The sequence below is a fragment of the Carassius carassius genome, chromosome 6 (genome assembly GCF_963082965.1).
Source record: "Carassius carassius chromosome 6, fCarCar2.1, whole genome shotgun sequence".
In the NCBI taxonomy this organism is placed as follows: domain Eukaryota; kingdom Metazoa; phylum Chordata; class Actinopteri; order Cypriniformes; family Cyprinidae; genus Carassius; species Carassius carassius.
In genome coordinates this window covers 432,501-454,832 of record NC_081760.1, presented here as the reverse complement: position 1 = coordinate 454,832, position 22,332 = coordinate 432,501, and the positions used below count along the sequence as shown (strand labels likewise).

Sequence of the window (22,332 nt, the reverse complement as noted above, 5' to 3'; positions counted from 1 at the left end):
CCATTTATGCTGCGGCGCCCGGGGAGCAGTTGGGGGTTCGATGCCTTGCTCAAGGGCACCTAAGTCATGGTATTGAAGGTGGAGAGAGAACTGTACATGCACTCCCCCCACCCACAATTCCTGCCGGCCCGAGACTCGAACTCACAACCCTTCGATTGCAAGTCCGACTCTCTAACCATTAGGCCACAACTTCCCCTCAAACACAGTTTACATACAACATTAAACTTTCTTACATTTCTCCTCTCTCTCTCTCTCTAGTTCAAGTTCAAGTTGCTTTATTGGCATGACATTTGAGTTACAGTATTTGCCAAATTTAGCATTTAGATACAGAATAAAATATGATTACAATAAAATACAATAAAAATAGCAGCAGCAGATAATATTTCTAATATTAATAATAGTAATTATATAGAATTAAGAATATAAAATAAAACAGTTGAATACAATAAATGATCCCTTTCGTATGGTGTGTATGGTGTATAAATATTTAGCAGCTAGTGTGACTGCCGTCTCATTCTCTCCAAGTATATAGAGTAGTTTCTCCGAGTCATTTAGAGACAAGAATGAACGATTCAAAGCTTCAAACTGTGGGAAGAATGTTTCTCTTGTAGCGCTGTATTTGGGACAGACAAGAAGGAAGTGTTTCTCATCCTCTGTTTGATTCAGCTCACAGTGTTTGCACCGTCTCTCTTCTCTCGGTAGCCAGGATCTTTTATGTCTACCAATCTCTATTTCCAAATCATGATCACTGAGTCGATATTTTGAAAGGATTTGTCTTTCTTTTAATGGCTTTAGTGATAAGTAATTTGCCAGTTTTGTGGTTCTGTTTAGGGCCGAATAACACTGGAGTTTGGTTTGGAGCTCAAATTCATTCTTTTCATTTTTCATCATAATTATACTTCAGATTTTTGTCAATTAGTTTCTGAATGTTGGGGTTGTGATTGGAGTCAGACTCAGTTTGGGTTTCCTTCATCAGGTGAAGCACGAGTGTGTTTCTCTCTCACTCTCTCTCTCTCACACACACACACACACACACACAATCTCTCTCTCAGAGTACATCCGTAAGTCATTACCTCTATTACAAGGTATTGCACTTGCAAAATATAAGATTCGAGAGTCTTGTCTGCAAGCCGAGCACGATGTGGCCTATCCCACCATGTATGCGCCACCGGTATGCGCGCTCATAATGGAAGCAACGCGGTGCGACACGCTCGACGCCTCAGGGGCGCAACTGCCCGAGCGCTTTGGAAACAATGAGAAAGCGGCGCGACTAGCGATTTCCACGCGTTTTTAGGCGCGAATTATTGACGACAAAAGCGATGACCCTCAGTACCCCTCAAGCTGAGATGTTGATGTGATGTGATATCTGATCTAAGTGGGCGTGGTCTGCGTAAGGTAGAGAGGGCATGACTGATGATGTCATGACATGACAACGCGATTCTCAGCCTAAGCTCCAGCTGAGTAATCAATTTTATTTTTTAAAAATAATTTATATATTTTATATTCTAACTGAAAACATAATGTGATTAACACTCAAGTCATTCAAGTCATCCTGTCTCAAGTCAAGTCAAGTCCCGAGTCTTTAACTTCCAAGTCCGAGTCAAGTCTCAAGTATTTTATTTTTTGTCAAGTCAAGTCACAAGTCATAAAAATAGCGACTCGAGTCGACTCGAGTCCAAGTCACCAAGTCACAAGTCCCTATGTCTGCTATAATATATTACACTTTACTACACTATATTACACTATACTACACTATACTACAATATATTACACTGTACTACACTATATTACACTATACTACACTATACTACAATATATTACACTGTACTACACTATATTACACTATACTACACTTTACTACACTATACTACACTCTACTTTACTATACTACACTGTACTACACTATATTACACTGTACTACACTATATTACACTATACTACACTATACTAAAATATATTACACTGTACTACACTATATTACACTATACTACACTATACTACAATATATTACCCTGTACTACACTATATTACACTATACTACACTATACTACAATATATTACACTATACTACACTATACTACAATATATTACACTTTACTACACTATATTACACTATACTGCACTATACTACAATATATTACACTGTACTACACTATATTACACTATACTACACTATACTACAATATATTACACTGTACTACACTATATTACACTATACTACACTATACTACAATATATTACCCTGTACTACACTATATTACACTATACTACACTATACTACAATATATTACACTTTACTACACTATATTACACTATACTACACTATACTACAATATATCACACTGTACTACACTATATTACACTATACTACACTATACTACACTATATTACACTATACTACACTATACTACAATATATTACACTGTACTACACTATACTACACTATATTACACTATACTACACTATACTACAATATATTACACTTTACTACACTTTACTACACTGTACTACACTGTACTACACTGTACTTTACTATACTACACTGTACTACACTGTACTTTACTATACTACACTGTACTACACTATATTACACTATACTACACTGTACTACACCATAGTACACTATACTACTCTATATTACACTATACTACACTGTACTACACTATAGTACAATATATTACACTTTACTACACTATATTACACTATACTACACTATACTACAATATATCACACTGTACTACACTATATTACACTATACTACACTATACTACAATATATTACACTGTACTACACTATATTACACTATACTACACTATACTACAATATATTACACTGTACTACACTATACTACACTATATTACACTATACTACACTATACTACAATATATTACACTTTACTACACTATATTACACTATACCACACTATATTACACTGTACCACACTATATTACACTATATTACTATATTACACTATATTACATTATACTACACTGTACTTTACAATACTACACTGAACTACACTATATTACACTATACTACACTATACTACAATATATTACACTGTACTACACTATATTACACTATACTACACTATACTACAATATATTACACTGTACTACACTATATTACACTATACTACACTATACTACAATATATTACACTGTACTACCCTATATTACACTATACTACAACATATTACACTGTACTACACTATATTACACTATACTACACTATACTACAATATATTACACTGTACTACACTATACTACACTATATTACACTATACTACACTATACTACAATATATTACTCTGTACTACACTATACTACACTATATTACACTATACTACACTATACTACAATATATTACACTGTACTACACTATATTACACTATACTACACTATATTACACTGTACCACACTATATTACACTATATTACTCTATTACACTATACTACACTATACTACATTATATTACACTATACTACACTTTACTACACTGTACTACACTGTACTTTACTATACTACACTGTACTACACTATATTACACTATACTACACTGTACTACACCATAGTACACTATACTACTCTATATTACACTATACTACACTGTACTACACTATAGTACACTATAGTACACTATACTACACTATATTACACTATACTACACTATATTACACTATATTATACTATATTACTATATTACACTATACTACACTATATTACACTATACAACACTATACTGTGCTATATTACACTATACTACACTATATTACACTATACTACACTTTACTACACTGTACTTTACTATACTGCACTATACTACAATATATTACACTGTACTACACTGTACTACACTATATTACACTATACTACACTGTACTACACTATAGTACACTATACTACACTATATTACACTATACTACACTGTACTACACTATAGTACACTATACCACACTATATTACACTATACTACACTATATTACACTATATTATACTATATTACTATATTACACTATACTACACTATATTACACTATACTACACTTTACTACACTATACTACACTATACTACATTATATTACACTATACTACACTATACTTCAAGTAGAGATCCAATAGCTTTGTGTGAGGAACGGACTGAAATGTAAATTATTATTCACAGATAATCTTTTCTTCAGCTGCATCTCTAAAATCCCATTTGTCCATCAACTTTTAGAGAATTACTTAATCTCTAGATAATAACATCACAGCCTGTTTCTCATATTAACACAGAGTTGCAGGTGGTTTTGAACACAACCTGAATTGCAATAAAACAATAAACTGGCAAACAGCTCAGAAAGTATCTGGAAACATCCCCAATGTACAAACCAGGACTGATCTGAGCAATAGATAGCATATTAGTCAAGTATTAAACTCTGCAGACTGACGCATAATGCATTTTACTCTCAAATACAGTAAGTGCACTCAAGTTAGGCAGTGAGATACATTGAAATACAGTACTTGTGACTGTACCAAGATTCAAGGCAACCAAAACCAATCAATACTGAGCAAATAGAGTATGTCAGTTCAAGTCTTTATAAAAGCAGGTCCCGCTGTGATCATTAGCTGCAGTGCTGCAGTCAAGCAGAAAGATAACCAAACCCACAACATGTTTAAAGACTCGAGTCTGTCCATCCTTATATTGATACTGCGGTGTGTTCATTTGAGTAAACTGCTTAGTATTTAACTAAAATGAAATAGATTAAAACGGACAAAAATATAAATTCCCCACTAGCACAAATCCATGATCTACACAGGCACACTTTCCAGGACTAGAATATGCCTGTCATGTAAACCAGAAATCTTTCGTCTCAAAATTCATAAAAGATGCATTACCAAGTACTCATTGGACCTGTATGTAGTTATAAAGGTTTTTTTCTTTATATCATCGTCAAGTTCAATTGTGGTATCACAAATATTCCAAAGTCCCTTGATTTCTGTTATCTGTTCTAGTAAAGCTGGGCCTAATAAAGAATGAAAGAAGGTCATTATAAGGAAGTGCATTGACAAGCTCCACAGCTAATTTCTTCAAAATGTTTAATCTGTGATCCTCTCCTCCTCAGTGATTGGATTCTGCTTTCTCCTGCATGCTCTAAAGCTGAACATTTACAGACATTTATATGGTGAGTGAGTCATGATGACAGGAAAGATAGAAAAACCATAAAAGTATGCCGTGTCATAAAAGTAGAAGGAGGCCAGGAGCACTTTATATGCACAATGCATAAAATATTGACTTATACATAAAAGTTTTTCTAAGTCGCTTTGGTATATTTCTCAGATCAGAATTGAAATTCTCAAAACTACCAGTTCAATCTTCACATCATTGTGTCACTTGTGCACATCAAAAAAGCAAGAGTTGCAAATTTTTTTACATCCATGCAAATGATTAAGTACAATTTTCTGCTGTTTCCTACATTATCAGTTGCTTACGGCATGTTGATTAGAATGTATTATAATATTTCTCTGTTGAATAGTCTTTCCCCCCACAACATTTAGGCATTAGTTCATAGCATAAGTCTTTACATGCAAAATGGTTGAACAAGTTGTCATATATGTCAAGCATATTTCTTTACATTTCCATTAGACCTTTTTTCTAAATCTGTCCTGCATTGGCAAGTATATAGTATATAGCTGGAGCAAGTGAACCACTGCACAGCTTCATCTACATGGATGAGGCTGGCTTCAACCTAACGAAACGCAGAATGCATGTTCGAAATATCATTGGCCACAGAGAAGTGCCATTTCATCATTTTCCTTTGAAAGAAAGATAACGCTTGGGGTTAATTGCTTTTTAAACTCATAAAAATAAACAAATAAAAAAAGTACAAAATTATTTTCATTACTTGCAAAAAAGAGACATTGATAAAACTGACAACTTGTCTACTCATTTTATTTCTTTTTTACAAGTGGTAAGCCAGTTAAATGTGCAAAATGATCTCATATGTAAAAACAGTGTCATTAAAAAATTAAACCATAATTTATAGTTTAATTATAAACCATAAAGATACCATTTTTGTACATATTCTCTGAGACTGCAAAATCTTTCTTTAGCTGTTGGAGACTGTAAGACTACGGTGGACTGTCACTTAGAGAATTTTTTCATGGTTTTTCTGCCTGATGTTTATATGAAAGTTCATTTCCCTGCCGTCTGTTTGCTTTTCTAACAGACACATGACTGCAGGTTATGGAGAAACTCTCACATGATTATGATCATTAGATTTTCTTCCTTTCAGCTGGCCTCCAGTGCAAATATAGTTATCTCCCAATGCCTAAAAAGAAAAAGTAAACACTTTCCTAATTATGTACATGGAAAAAACACAAGTGCTAACCTCTTTTCTGCCCACTTTTTCTGATTAAGCTTGACCTTCTTGAAAATGTATATTCCTAGAAAGCCTTGATTTAAATTGATTTTGAGTCAGCTTCTGGTCTCCCATCATTCAACATGTATGCAATAATGCAGTGCTCTTCAAAATCCCTTCTTCTTTTCAGTTATTAGATCTACTACTTTATCAGACTCCATCGACTCTTTATCTACTTTAGAGACACATTAGAGTTTTGATAGCATCGTCTGGTTGAAATCTAAGAAAGCATCTGATCTACTAAAACAACACCCACAGAAATCATATTTGAGCGCCCACAGTCATTTGGCATTTCACGAGGTTTACACATTTGCTCTTACTCTTGATATATACACACCAGCGATGTCGTAATGCTTTGTAAATGTTGACACGAATGGAAAAAATACAGGCCTGTTTGATATGTCGACCTTTGTCATGCCCTTCAAAGTTAAGTCATCAGACCCTCCTTCTTGTTTAATATTAACTCTGTCTGCAACCATCCGAATCTATATCTCCAACCGGGATTATTTAACCTCCCATATACAGTTAACTTTATTAACTGTATTTAGATAGATAGGTAGATAGGTAGATAGATAGATAGATATATAGATAGATAGATAGATAGATAGATAGATAGATAGATAGATAGATAGATAGATAGATAGATAGATAGATAGATAGATAGATAGATAGATAGATAGATAGGAGCAGAATCCTTCATCTCTGGCTCTGTATCTGTGTTTGTGGTGAAGAGCGAGTGAAGGAGGCGTGGCTTCAGCTCACCTGAGGCAGGTATGACAGAAGCAGAGGGGGAGGGTTCACCTGCATGGAGAGAATAGCACCTGTTCCGCTTCCCAGACTCTCCCCTTCTCCGTCTCTCTCTCTCTCTCTCTCTCTCTCTCTCTTTAACCTCTGCACCAGACAGAAACAAACAAGAGGGAGCAGAAAGGCCGAACATGGAGCCCCACCAGGCCAGCGGGAATGACAGGGAGAATGAAAAGGTGGAGAGAAAAGACAAGGATAAAGGCATTAAAAGGAGAAACAGACTTTTCATAAGATACCTGGAAAGGAGGAAGACAGACACTATTGTGGATGATGACGTTTCCAAAGGTGACATCAGCATCTCAACCTTGGTGAGAAGGTGCCATTCTGACAAGACAGAGTATAGTGCTAAACTTAAAGGTAAGTTTTTGCTTTATTGCTTTTTTTGGCTCTCTTTTAGTGGTTAAACAAAACAGCCTTATAAAAAGACTATTGTCATGCTAAAAGCAGCTCGTTTTATTTAGTCACCTATATTTTCTGTGATCCAGAGTCGGTTTTATGCCAGTTATTCTCCCTTCTCAAGTTCCATGAGATCTTTGTATGGAGTGAAGTAAGAAAGAGGCCATGCATGTGTGCCGATGCTTCGCACCTGCTGCTTTGTTTCGTTCTATTCCCTCTGGACTGATGTCACATATGCAAACTGAAGCTGGCTCACAATGCTGCGTGGTTGTGGAAGAGTCGTAAACAAGCTCGGCCACAGAGCCTGCGCTGTTTGCTGGATCAGGAAGTTGCTAGTTATCAGCGCCAATCTTGAGTTAGTTTATTCACTCGTTTTGCATTATTTGACTCGATGAATATCAAACTAAGAAATGTTCATTTCTTCACTCACTCACTCACTCACTTTCTTGTGTACATCATGTCACAGATATGTCAGTGCCATCACAATCTTAACTTGACAATGACATCACTGTAGAAAAACTGGTTTAGCAGCCTCCGGTGAGCAGGGAATGAAGCCGTTCAGGACGGCCGAGTCGTGACTTTGAGGGCATACTATGAAGACAGTCTTGTCCTACGAGCTTCTTAGTTTACAGACAATAGCTCTTATATAAACACAATGAGCTGGCATTCATTCAAATCACAGGAAGGGGAATTCTGAGACTCCACAAATGGATTTCTAAAAAGCAAACAAACCATTTCACGAATAGAATTCCTCTAAACAAACAGCACATGTCTGAAACGATGACAACTGGAGGAATATGTCAGCAGTTTTAGTTTTTTTTTGTACATGTAAAACTATTAGCAATCCTTTTAAGCTGAAATACTCTTAGTTCTTCATACACGTGCAAAAGCACAGTCCATTTTGTAATTCCATTAATTAAACTGAGACTTCTAACCATCTTTAGATCCACTGACAGCCGGCTTTATGTTATATGGCACATTACAGGTCAAGCACAATGACATCATTGAGGAAACGTTGATGCTTGAACAGGAAGTGCTCATAAAACTGAGCGTTCTGGAACATTTGTACAACAGTGAAATAGATTTGTTAAAAAAGAATATTGTGCAAGCAAGTTAGTTTGGCTGCATTAATGTGCTTGAAATCTGATTCTGTTTCATGTCTGAAAACCTGCCAAAGCAAACACTTGATCACATGAGACACAAGCTCTTGATGGGCAGGTTCCACTTGTGTGTGTGTGTGTGTGTGTGTGTTTGTAAGAGGTATGTTTGCTTTGTGTTTTTGAGTCAAACCAAGCAGAGAAAGTATGATGGCTTTCAAATGATTGAACATCATTAAATCAAATAGGCAAATCATTATGGATACAACACATAGGAAGCAGAGCTACAGGAAATCAACACATCTCCAAGCTTGAGTTCAGTCAGGTCCCGTTTTCCTGCAGAAATGCGATCTGTTTCCATCAGTGAAAGTCTTGTGAAAGGCTCTGTGTTTTCCTTTCTGCTCAGACAGTTCAAACGCAGCTTCACTAGAGCATCATTTATTACTGATAAAACATAAAGCATGTGTTGTTAGGAGACTGGAGGTTGGTGTCACTCTTTCTAAATCATGAACATTGTGATTTGTTTCCTGGGTTGCTGAAGTTTAATCTTGACTTGTGAAATGTAGGATTGGATCATTACTATGTAATTCAAAGGCAAGTCCTCACAGCACTGCAATCTTATTTATATCTGAAAATATTACAATTTGGTTGAATGATAAGTGTTGTTTAAACACTAAATTGTCTTCTTTGAGATGTGCATGTAAAGGTATTAATAGGCGTAGACATCACAGACAGTAATATGACCTCTAGCCCCGCCTCTCTGTGAAGAGGAAGTGATCAGGAAACAAAGTATCACCTCACTTCCCAAAGAACATACCAGCTTTGTTTAACTGTGCTATTACCAGCAGCAAGACATGCTTTTTTAGTTTGATTTAGATAGAAATGCAGTTTGTACTCTTGTGTTTTGATGATTCCTAATGAAAACACTCTTAATTGTAATTATTAATGTATAATGCATCTGTAATATTGGTCGGAAACACTCTAGGTCAGTTTCTCAGGTCAGTCCAAGAGCAAATGTGCATTTTATTTTATTTTTTCAGAGATATCTTTCAGCCAAAGAGGGTTTGCATTTAACAGCAACAAAAATGATAAAAAGTTTGAATTTGACGGAGAAAGACTGAAATTTAACTGGTTAACTGTGCCGTTCCATTTATGAGGGAAAACTGTAAATGATTTAACATTGCATTTTACAGTTTGTAATTTCACTGTAAAATAATGTGAAACGTATGTTGTTGTTTTTTTTTTTTTTGGAAATACAAACTATTGCTCAGTGAAGGACAAGGCCATACAAGGCTTAGAAGTCCCCTTTGACACATCATATATATATATATATATATATATATATATATATATAGCTGCAAAGATATATGAGATCTTCCATAATACCTGAAACACTGTCACCATGAATTTTTCTAGGAACCATAGTTGCTGTTTTTTTGTTCTTGAGACAGGATTTTCTTTAACAGGAGTGAGAGGTGTATGTAAATCTTAACTAAACTGCACAATTCATCTTTTTTTCCTCCTTACATCAGAGAAAATGTCTCCCCATGATCTCTCCGCACCCACATCCCCGGCCGTGGATCCAGAAGAGATCCGCCACAGGAGGATGACCAAGAGGTCAAAGGTCATTGAGGAGCTGGTTCGGACAGAGGGAGATTTTCTGAAGGACCTGGAGCTGTGCATAAGTGAGGTTCTGCTTCCTCTAAGAGCAGCTCAGGCATGTTCTCAACCATACTCCCTTCTGTACAAGTCAATCAGTAGTGCTGCCACTTATTTGATTTAATGACAGGTTTCCCACATTATGATCTGCTAAACTACGGGATGTTTCTGTGAGAGGGTTTAGTTTGGAGCATTGATTTGATTGGGGTTCTTCAGGTGGTGGATGTGGATCGACTGTTCACCAACATGGAGTCTGTGTGTGACGTCTCTGCGGAGCTGCTCCAGAGGCTGAAACACGCCGTCGCTGACCCTGACCCCGAAACACAGCTCATCGGTGACCGACCAGCACCCAACCAACACACACACTTCATTAATGTCATGCAACAACCAGTATTTTAGATTAGGATTATTTGATTCATGTTTATTATTTAACTACATAATACTAAAATGTATAAACCCAATAAAAATAATGTTGTTATAGTTTTTAAAACATTAAAAAATATAAATTAAATTACTATACTATCAAAATATTTAGAATTTAGAACTTTGTTTAATGACCAAAAATTATTAATTATTTTGTTCTAATTTAAATAAAAATAATTTTGAATTATTTATAATTTTATTAAAATAAAAATGTGACCTCTTTAAACTTTATAAAATCCAGTCTGACTTTTATTTTTATTTTTATTCTTGTTTCTTGTTTTTTTTTTTTTTTTTTTAGGAGAAGTGTTCATCCAAACCAAAGCCGTGATGGAGGACGTGTACAGAGTTTACTGCTATCATCACACCGAGGCTAACGCTTTACTCAAGTCTTATGAAGGACATGAAGACATCCAGCAGCATTTCAGAAGATGTATATCAGCGCTCAAGTAACTGTTTTTATCTTTTATTAATAATGTAATGTGCAGGTCTTTGGAGTTCACATTAATGATATGCTGTCTCCTCTCTCACAGGAAGATATATGACCAAGAGTGAGTAAACATTTACTAATTTAAACATTGTCATAAATGCATTCAGATCCTTCATGACTTTCTAGACATGTCATATGTTAGTTCTCAATGCAGCCTGTAGTGTATTCAAGCTATGCATTTTATAGGTGTGTAAACAAACCTGTGATTTCCTTGTTTCTGGCGTCTCTTGATACAAACACATCATAAATGGCAATTTATATAGTTCACCAGGTCTGGCCTTGAACGTTTTCTTCATTCAATGTTATTTTTTTCAGAGGGAAGCCTAATTTGCTTGACATGGGCTCTCTGCTCATTAAACCTGTGCAGCGCGTCATGAAATACCCGCTGCTATTGGCCGAGCTGTGGAATGCCACGCCCACAGATCACCCTGACAACAGACCCTTACAGGAAGCTCTGACCACAGTCAAGATCATTAACATCAACATTAACGAGTTTAAGAGGAGGAAAGACATAGGTGAAACACTGTATCAACTACTGCTGCTATAGTGGGGTTAAAAGGTTTTGCTTTGGGGATATATCTGCAAATATATGACACTTGTGTTGTTTCAGTGCTGAAGTATAAGAGGAGTGATGATGAAACCTCTCTGATGGGAAAACTCAACAAGTTCAACATTCATTCTATCCGGAAGAAATCAGACCGTCTGACGAGCTACTTCAAGATCCTCACAGGTGTCGAGCCACAGGTAGTGTCCGGAAACAAGGCATGTTTGAAGGCAGTGTGATCACATTGTGATGGATTCTCTTCTGACAGGTGAGAGATGAAGAGTTTGACAAGGAGGAAAAACTCTTCCGTAGCCTTGAGAAAGCTGTGAGGCAGCTGGTGAAAAACATCAGCTGTTACCTGCTCTACACTCAGGTATAAACGTGACGGGTTGTTAAGCATGCACAATAATGCAGTTATATATAAGGTTAGACAAACTGAACAATTAAAACATGCATGTTTAAGAGTTGGTTTCATTACATGTAGATTTGTTTTCTTAAAAAGAGCTCCAGAAATCTCCTCCTACACACATCAAAAATGTTCTCCCGCTTATAAAATAATTAGTTGCATGACAAGTATTCTCTGTTTCCCTCCTGTGCAGACCTTCAATCTTTTCTAGAGGGCGTTTTATACGCTAAATACTATCCTTGCATTTATTCAGCAGTTTCTAAATACTGCTGAGACAGACGTGACATCATGCATCTCAAAATATATGATTTTAGGGACCCTGATCTGTGAGACGAAGTGACTCATCAATTTATTCTACATAAATCAGCAAAATCATAACGTTATGATTCCTATAAGATCAGATAAGAGATGAGCAGCCTTTATTGATATTGCATTTAAATTCAACTACATTTAGAATTTCTTTTAGAGTTTTCAAAATCAAATGCCCGCTTGGAATTTTTTTTTTATTTTTTTGCAATCCTCCCAGAGCACAGTGAAAAACATAGGAAAGATGATTTTAGCTATTGAGGGTTTATTTAGTGTTTTGGGAAAGAGAAAAGATCCCCATACTGTGAATCTGGAAGCATTTAAACTTGAAATAATGTGCCCTCTTGGGATAGATCTGAGTTTTAAACTACTAGAATATTTAAAACCTGAATTATATAATGATATTTCTCTTTAAACTGTAGGACATGATCTCCATTGCTGTTCAAAATGCACAAGACCTGGAAGCTATAATGAAGGATCCAGACAAAATAGACACAAATGGCTTTCAGCATAAGAGGAATGGCAGTGACCCATACAAACAGTTCGTAAGTGTTTTTCCTCTCACTATAAAGTACGCACACTTCCTGTTCTGTGGTGTAAGGCGTAAGTCTGTATTGAGTTGTCAGGTGTGTTTAGAGATGTGTATGGTGTGTGTTCCTCAGAAAGATCACATGGAGCAGCTGGTTCTGGCTCCTCTCTCGAGTCTGCTGGGAATGTTTGCATCGCCGCAGAAGCTGATCCAGAAGCGCTACGATAAACTGTTGGACTACTGCAGCCAGCTGGATTCCCGATCCTCCAAAGAGGAGCAGGGCCTGGCCAAGAAAGATTACCTGGCCCTCAACGGTCAGCTGCTTGAGGAGCTGCAGCGCTTCAACTGCGCCGTCAGGACCATCCTCAACAACTGCTCGATTTGTGTGGTCAAACTGATCCGGAGGCTGATGGAAGCAGCTCAACCCTCAGTCCAGCAGATTCCGGTGAGCTGAAGGAGGTTATGCTAAAAAAAAAAAAATAAGTAAACTATTTTCACTCAAAAACCCAGGTTTAAGTATCTTGCTCAAGGGCAAGATGGTGCATTTTACCTTCTCGAGTTACTGCTGTGCTGGATCCAAAACCAAAACCTAGGCAAACTATCACATCAGCTTTGTATGCCACACAGTTTCCAGATCACTTGATAATAGACTGCATGTTGTACATGTTTAAACATATTTCTGATCTACAGTCATGGGAGATGCTAACCCTTATCTCGCTCGTCTAGGTTCCCATGTCGAACTTTAGTGAAGTCCAAAATTCCATCATGGAGGAGCTGAGCAACCTTGGATTCTACAAAGAAAATTCCCAAAAGCTGATGGAGCGCAAAGTGAGCTTTGAGAAGCGGGACAAGAAGACGGTAGGATCAGGACAGGTAAAGCTTTATGTCTAATGTCTGGTGAAGGTCCCGGCTGACGGAGGACTGTGTTCAGGTGCCAGAGATCCCCAGACAGACGGAGGAGCAGCGAGCCTGGCTCCTGGAGGAGTATGCGCTGGATCGGCTCTATCAGCTGAAGCGTAACTGTAATGCGTGTCAGGAGAACGACGTGAGTCTGCTGGAGGGCGAGCTGGTGGCCCTGCTGGAGGACAGAGACCCCATGGGAAGCAGCAGTCGATGGCTCATTCACACCGGGAGTACGTCTGTGTCTGAGATCACAGTCTCTCTGATGCTCTCTCAAAGCAAGATTCTTTGGCTCCTGCTGCTGATAATCAGATTTCTGTGTCTGTGTGTGTTCAGCTACGCAGGGCTATGTGTACTCCTCGTTCCTGAAAGCGTATAACCCCCAGCGAGAGGTGACTGAGAGACCGGACGACTTCGACAATCTGAGTCTGTTTGTGTCCAGCAGCAGGAGCGGCAGTATGAGGAGCTTCAGTAGTCCCTACAGCACTACAGACACTTCAGCACAGGACGAGACGGAGCCCTGCCAAGACCAGCACGTGAGACCAAAACCACTGAATCAGTCTCATGCAAGCAAGAGTGCTGCTCTTTCAAATATTAGCACTAGTGAAACAGTGTTGGATTAGCTGATCAGAACACAAAGAGGAACGGAGAAACATCCCAGTGCTGTTGTACTGAGTATCAGCACGTTTGCAATGCCCCTCGGCCAAACTAGCTAAAGTAGACCAGAAATTAATAAATTCACAGAAACAACACTTTTGAAAAGACTGTCAAAATTGAAATGTGAGAATAGTTTAGAATATATTGCTTAAAGAGGTAGTTCACCCAAAAAACCCAGAGTTGAACCAAACAGAGTTTCTTTATTCTATTAAACCCACAAGAATAGATCTATTTGAAGAATACTGGTAACTAAACACTGCTAGGTCCTCAAAGGCATCCACAGTATGGGGAAAAAAATATGAATAATAAAACGAAGTCAATGGGGACTTTTGTGTTCGACAGAAGAAGGTTTGGAATTTTCATTTTTGGGTGAACTATGCCTTTAATGATATCTCGAGAACCTTGGCTACATCATTAGAAGAAATAATATATATATATATATATATATATATATATATATATATATATATATATACTTTCAGAGGCAGAAAATAAGCTATTTTGGAGAACAAAACGTAAGAGTCTTTTTTTTTTATTGAGATTTATATATCATCTGATAGCTGATCGGACAATATTTGAGTGAGACGCAACTATTTGAAAATCTGGAATCTGAGGGAGCTAAGAAAAAAAATCTAAATATAGAGAAAATCATCTTTAAAGTTGTCCAACAAGTTGTGATTTATTTACAGTAGGAAACTTACTAAATATGTTCATGGAACATGATCTTTACTTAATATCCTAATGATTTTTGTCAGAAAAAATCTATAATTTTGACCCATAGAATGTATTTTTGGTTATTGCTACAAATATATCCCAGAGACTCAAGACTGGTTTTGTGCTCCAGGGACACATAAAGGTACACTAATATTTCAGAAAGATAAAGAGTCGATTTTGTTTTCATGTTTAAAAAGTCATATTATGAATGGTTTGACAGCAGCATCTAGTGGGAAAGAATGGAAAGGCTCTTAGGAAGACAAACCAAATCATGCTGCTGTGTGACAATAAAGTGCATTTTGTAGTTTAAAACTAACATGACATCTGATCTTTGAAGTTATATTGTCATGCTTCGAGGCTGTATTATTATCAAGCTGAATCATAAAAAAGAGACTAATTTTCCTGGTCTTTTCCCCCCAGTTCTATGCAGTTTATGCGTTCCAGGCGCGCTGTGAGCAGGAGCTGACGCTTCAGGAGCACCAGCACGTGCAGATCCTTCGGTTCTCTGACCTCAGCGGAAACAGAGACTGGTGGCTCGCCCAATCCAACGGACAGAAGGGATACGTCCCAGCCAATTACCTGGGAAAGATGTCATATGCCTAAAACATGTGATTTATTGCTTAAACCACTATCAATATTTTTATTTAAATGAAGAAAACTATGAACATAGTTAATGAAGGCCAACCCTGCACAAATATGTTTGCACGTGTGAAGCTACCAACAGTGTTTGTTTGAATTGAACACAAATTGTTATGAAGAAAAAAAATGTATTTGAAGGAACTGTATATAGTACATGATGAATAAAATATTTTCCACGTCTGTTGTTTGTGAGCTGTTGTTCATTAATCTCCTATATGTTTAAAAGAACAAGAAATAAGTCATTCTACATAAAGAGTTTCCTGATGCCACAGATGCCTGGACAGAAAAACACACTTATTTGAGCAGAAATTTTAAAAACCTTTTCTAATACTTTATTATGTTTGTAGCAACAATGAATCACAAAATGATTGTATGTAATTTGACTTCTTTGTCTTTCATTATTACTGTTATTAATAATAACGGTATATTAATATACACTGTAGCATGTTTTTTACCGGCTCTGGTGTAACTGTCTCTTTAAGGGAACGTCATCGACGTTGTGCTCAGCCACGTATCGCCACGTCTGTGCGCGTGCGCGTGCGCGTCCGAGTCAGTTCCGGGCTGCGCGCTGTCGCGTTGAGAGATCAACATCAGGCAGCTGCTGTTTTAATGACATTCACTCTCTGCCCGTCCTGAAAAATCCCTTCAGTTTAGCAGAAGTCTACTCTGTGAATATAGATATTTAAAGCATCATCTGAAGCGGACACTTAGGAGGATGAACTACATCTGGGAGGTAGTGGGCAGACAGCCGACGGGCCAGCAGCCGAGCGGCGCGGACACCGTGAGTTATTACCTCAGAAAAACAGTTATATTACCTCAGACACACCGACACAACAACACAACACAACACAGTTATTACCTCAGACACACCGACACGACAACACAACAACACAAGACAGTTATTACCTCAGACACACCGACACGACACAGCTGCTCGGACACTCACGACAAATAGCGCGGCATCGTCTATATATAGAGATATATATATATATAACTGGGCTGTTGAGCGCTACGCAATGACAAAAGAGATGTGTGTGTGTGTGTCTGTCTGTCTGTCTCTCTGTGTGTGTGTGTGTAACTGATCTATATATATATATATATATATAGAGAGAGAGAGAGAGAGAGAGAGAGAGAGAGTTATGTATAGATACACACACACACACACACACAGCTGATCAAAATTTTGGGATCAGTAAAATTTGACATTAGAGCATCTACAGATGGGAAATAAGATTAAATGTGCATTGGGAGAGCATTCCATAATCGAGGAGCAGTCACTGCGAAAGACCCATCATCCTTTGATTTTAATCTCATTTTGGGAATATGAAGAATCATCTGATTCGAAGATCTCAAGTTTCTTGAACTTTGATAAGGAATCAATAGGAAAACAATATATATTGGAGCAATGCTTTAAAAAACGTCAGCAAAACCTTGAATTCAATTCTTAATTCTACAGCCAACCAGTGTAAAGAAACCATTACTGGAGTAATTCTCTCTGTCTTCTTTGTATGAGTCAAAAGTCTGGCAACAGCATTTAATTGAAGACTAGATAATTGACCCTTTATAAACATATTTACAGTAACTGATGTGTGATGACACAAAGGCATGCATAATAGTCTCCAGATCCTTAAAAGAGAGAAATGTTTTCAGTTTATAAATTATTTTGAGTTGATAAAAGGCAGCCTTCACAACACTAATAACCTGTTTATCTCAAACTAAGGCTGAATCCGTCATAACACCCAAATTCTTGACATGACATGAAACGCTTATCTTAATAGTGGCCAAACTACTTATGATTTCCCTTGAAGCAGAAGGTCCAAAAACAACACACTCAGTCTGTTCAGTTGAAGAAAGTTACTTGCCAGTCAGGATCTTATATCACCTAAACACTGAGCAAGTCCATCAAAGGATTGAGATACATATTGGAGTGTCATCTGCATCTAAATGACATTATATTTATGAACAATTGAGCCCAAAGGGCCCATATATAATGAAAATAAAATAGGCCCAAGTATAGACCCCTGTGGCACACCACTATGTAATTTGTAGAACACAGATCTCCAAGACAAACCAAGAAAGATCCGTCTTTTAGATATGATTTAAACCATTCTAGAGCAGTACCCTTAACACCAACATCTTCCAAACACTGCAATAAAATACCATTATCAATGGAAATATGAAGTAATAAAAAAGGAAGCATATGAATCCGTGTTTCAAAACACTTTCAAATGGCACTTCCAGCTCAGATAGAGTTGATGAAAAGCTAAACCCTGATGGAAACTCAAGGACGTCTTGTTTGCAGTGTCTGGGCCTTTACTCGCTATCTGTTTGTATTCAGGTTCAGAAACTGTGTGACCGCGTGGCTTCATCAACCCTGCTGGAGGACCGGAGAGATGCGGTGCGTGCCCTCAAGTCTCTGTCCAAGGTGAGCAGCACTTCAGACAGTGCAGATATTAAAAGATTGTCAAACAAATGCTGTGAAATGGATCATCGGTACTAGTTTATATGCTTTCTGAAACTGCAGCGTGTGTTTCACAGACATGCCTGAAAGGTGATGTGATTATGTATAAATATATATAGAAATAAGTTGTTTGTAGAACGTGTATCAAGTAGATGTTTGATTGCAGAAATACCGAATGGAGGTTGGCACGATGGCTATGGACCATTTGGTTCGAATCCTGCAGAGTGACCGGTATGTTTCAAACTTCAATTCACTGTAAAAAATAAATAGGTTAATTATGGGTTAATCACCACACATTATGACTTATTTGAAACAGGACAGACACTGAGATCCTAGGTTACGCTTTGGACACTTTGTACAATATAGTTTGCAGTGACGAAGAGGAGGAACCAGGTATGTTTATGTGCTTTTTTCTGTCTGGTTCAGATGTGGACATGGTGGGGTTTTAACTGATTTGTTCAATGTCCGTAGGCTAGTTCACATCGTACGCTTTTATATTCCAGACGAGTAGCTTTGTTTCAGTTGTTCTTGCAGTCCGTAAACCTGGTTTCAGTCTGATACTAGTCTTCCTCTTGCAGTTTCTGTTTGATCTGATCCTCCTCCTTTTTCTTTCCATGTTAAATCCAGCAGATGATTCTGAAGGTAAAGCACTTTTGTGTGCATGATGCCGTCTAACCCAAACCCATCTGTGCTTCCAAATCCCCCGCAGAAAACCTCTGCTATGCGTGTAATTCCCAGCGAGTTTCCCAATCCCATAAAACGGCAGCATTTCGGAAGTTCTAGATCTTACAGTGTCATCCAAACAAAGACTGAGCTACTGCACCGATGACATAAGAATCAAATAAATAACACTGTGCACTAATAAACAGCAATAATTTAAGTATTAATTGTATTTGCTGCAACTTTGCCTCTGAATATAGGGAACCATATATTTAGTCTTTTTAATAAAGACCCCATAAAATCTAAATCCAATTTCTATTGGAAACAGGAAAGAAAACTGCACGTCTTGTCCTAATATTAATAACATTTAGTGTGATGTTCGCTGTGTGGGAGAGGTTGAGCTTTAACTGCTGTGTGGTTTACTGGTTTTATTTGCTAGTTTCCTAACCTGTGGGTTAATGTGCTTTTTTTCTATCGCTCGTTGTATTAATGCGCTTCTTTTCCATCTGGAGTCTTGATAAGATATGCACTGAATGTAGTTCATTTTCTGGCTCTTTGCCGTGGCCTGTTAAAGCACACTGTGTTGATGTCTTTCCCCTTTCGTCTGTTCCTCCCTGCTGTTTTAATGTTAAAGTAATGTAAAAGAGTAACACCATAGCAAGGTTTCTCAGCATCATCTGGTTTTCTCTTGTCAGAGGAGAGCCAGCAGAAGCAGGAGGATGATTTAGGATCTCAGTTCAGTGAGAAGTTCATCGGGGAACCAGATAATATCACTCTTCTCCTCACACTGCTGGAGGTGAGTCTGTCTCTGGTACTTTTCTCCTGTAGTTTCTGTTCACATCTACTTGAGATATTCCTGATGTCTCCTGCGCTAGGAGTTTGACTTCCATGTGCGCTGGCCGGGTGTGAAGCTGCTGACCGCGCTTCTGAAGAGCCAATGTGCTCCGGTCCAGAGCATCGTCCTGGTCAGCCCCATGGGTGAGTACAGAAATCTTAGACGTTGTGGTTTATAGATCACTTAAGGTGTGTTTATGAGAACCTCAGACAGTTAAGTCCACCAAGATCCAATCAAAATGCAGCAAACCGTTGTCCACTGTTGTGTTCTGCTCTCAAAGGTCCACATGTGTGCCGCTCAGCATTATCATTATTTCACTTCTAGTTTTTTATTGGTGCTGTGTTTTAGGAGTGTCCAGGTTAATGGATCTTCTTGCTGACTCCAGAGAAGTCATCCGTAATGATGTAAGTGTTCCTGCTCTACTTTAACATGAGTGTTCACACAGGCGAACTCTTCTGAAATCAAACCACTGTAATTTGTTGTGTCCTCGATCAAGGGTCTCCTGCTGCTGCAGCAGCTAACCAAAGGCAACACTGCGATTCAGAAGATCGTGGCTTTTGAAAACGCCTTTGAGAGGCTTCTTGAGATCATCAAAGAGGAGGGGTCGAGCGATGGAGGTACGCGGTTAACCAACACACGTTTCATTATTATAAACCGTACAGGACGCTCGTGAACAGTGCATCTTGACCTCACAGGCATCGTGGTGGAGGACTGTCTCTTATTGCTGCTCAACCTCCTGAAGAACAATAGCTCCAACCAGAATTTCTTTAAAGAAGGCTCCTATATCCAGAAGATGAAGCCGTGGTTCGAGGTGGGAGATGACAACTCCGGCTGGTCAGCACAGAAGGTCACCAACCTCCATCTGATGCTGCAGGTCTGAGATGATTTACCTATGTTGGCTTCTATATTCTGTTGTGTTAAACACATTTAGCTGAATAGCTGTGTGCGGATGAGTATCTGAGCTCTTCTCTGCAGCTGGTGCGAGTGATGGTTTCTCCAGTGAACGCTCCAGGGGCCACGGCCAGCTGTCAGAAGGCCATGTTCCAGTGTGGGCTCCTCCAGCAGCTGTGCACCATCCTCATGGCCACAGGTGTTCCTGCAGACATCCTCACAGAGGTCAGATGTGCAAACTCTTCTGAACAATGGACACACGTTTACATATAGCTTGCAGAATCTGCAAAATGTCAATTATTTAGCCAAAATATGAGGGATGATACAAAATGCATGTTATTTTTTGTTTAGTACTGAGCTTAAGATATGTCCACATATAGTCCACGAGAGAAAATAATTGTTGGATTTATAAAAATGACCCCATTGAAATTATCACTCTCTGTGATAATTTCAGTATTAAATACTACACTAGTGATGAAGATGTGTTTCCTCTTTGTCCTTCTTGTTATAGACCATCAATACGGTGTCAGAAGTCATCCGTGGCTCTGAAGTGAATCAGGACTACTTTGCATCTGTTAACGCACCATCCAATCCACCAAGGTCTGCTCTGTCTTCAGCACTGGTCTTTGAAACAGTAACCAAAAAAAGTTGGTAATATGAACGTATTGGGTGTTTCCTCCAGGCCGGCGATTGTAGTTCTTCTCATGTCGATGGTGAACGAGAGACAGCCGTTCGTTCTGCGCTGTGCTGTACTTTACTGCTTCCAGTGCTTCCTGTACAAGAACCATAAAGGGCAGGGCGAGATCGTAGCCACACTGCTGCCCTCCACTATAGATGGTAAGGGGAAGGTGACTTTATTTCTTCAGTAGAACAGTGAAGAGTCTGCACAAGCAACTGAACATTATTTACAACTACCTGTTATCCAGAGCCTCAGGCAAATGGGGAAATCTGGAAACCAAACTCCATACCACATCAAATTTAGTTAACTTGTTTTTTGGATGGTTTGCATCTGAGCGCATGCTGTGACCCGTGTGGTGTCTGTCGGTCCCTCAGCTAGCTCGATCTCCGCGGGGCAGCTGTTGTGTGGAGGGCTGTTCTCAGCGGACTCTCTGTCAAACTGGTGTGCAGCTGTGGCTCTGGCTCACGCTCTGCAGGATAACCTCACGCAGAAAGAGCAGCTGCTGCGTGTACAGCTGGCCACCAGTCTGGGCAAGCCTCCCGTCTCCCTCCTCCAGCAGTGCACCAACATCCTCTCCCAGGTACCGCTCAAACACAACAAGCTAGTGCTGCATGTCTGTGTGTGTAAGGATGCGTTTAGGCTCATGGACTTACTGTAACTGTTTGCTTCAGTAATTCTGTCAGATCTGCTCTTTTTGGACACTCGTTGTTGAAAAGCCCAGACGATTGGTGACTTTCAAATCGTGCAAACGACAGCCTGTATTTTCAGAATTCAGATCAGCAAAATGTAACAAAAAAGGTTGAGTAGTTTGTATCATACTGAATACACAGCGAATCATTTCGATAC

At 38.4% G+C, this 22,332-nt stretch overlaps 2 protein-coding genes across 6 annotated transcripts in view; both read left to right on the top strand.

The window, feature by feature from the left end:
* Positions 1–7,017: 7,017 nt before the first annotated feature.
* LOC132142146 (rho guanine nucleotide exchange factor 38-like) lies at positions 7,018–16,107 on the top strand. Its single transcript, XM_059551788.1, has 15 exons — positions 7,018–7,170; positions 7,300–7,560; positions 10,229–10,413; positions 10,572–10,689; positions 11,077–11,224; positions 11,309–11,326; positions 11,581–11,780; positions 11,876–12,009; positions 12,078–12,182; positions 12,944–13,066; positions 13,184–13,495; positions 13,777–13,908; positions 13,982–14,183; positions 14,287–14,486; positions 15,742–16,107. Exons 2-15 carry the CDS (start codon positions 7,335–7,337, stop codon positions 15,922–15,924), a joined length of 2,286 nt encoding a protein of 761 aa, XP_059407771.1. The 5' UTR covers positions 7,018–7,170; positions 7,300–7,334; the 3' UTR covers positions 15,925–16,107.
* A 390-nt stretch (positions 16,108–16,497) lies between these two features.
* Positions 16,498–22,332, top strand: part of LOC132142145 (general vesicular transport factor p115-like) — a 12,743-nt gene continuing 6,908 nt past the window's right edge. For 3 of the 5 annotated variants that reach the window (XM_059551786.1, XM_059551784.1, XM_059551783.1), the window contains exons 1-14: positions 16,498–16,741; positions 18,299–18,385; positions 18,588–18,652; positions 18,738–18,814; positions 19,049–19,063; positions 19,777–19,877; positions 19,957–20,059; positions 20,265–20,320; positions 20,413–20,533; positions 20,612–20,790; positions 20,892–21,032; positions 21,319–21,407; positions 21,490–21,644; positions 21,861–22,066. In XM_059551786.1, coding sequence (XP_059407769.1) covers positions 16,676–16,741; positions 18,299–18,385; positions 18,588–18,652; positions 18,738–18,814; positions 19,049–19,063; positions 19,777–19,877; positions 19,957–20,059; positions 20,265–20,320; positions 20,413–20,533; positions 20,612–20,790; positions 20,892–21,032; positions 21,319–21,407; positions 21,490–21,644; positions 21,861–22,066 — 1,461 coding nt within the window. In that variant the 5' untranslated portion in view covers positions 16,498–16,675. The remainder of the gene's footprint in view (positions 16,742–18,298; positions 18,386–18,587; positions 18,653–18,737; positions 18,815–19,048; positions 19,064–19,776; positions 19,878–19,956; positions 20,060–20,264; positions 20,321–20,412; positions 20,534–20,611; positions 20,791–20,891; positions 21,033–21,318; positions 21,408–21,489; positions 21,645–21,860; positions 22,067–22,332) is intronic. The other 2 variants (XM_059551787.1, XM_059551785.1) reach the window with 1 other exon arrangement.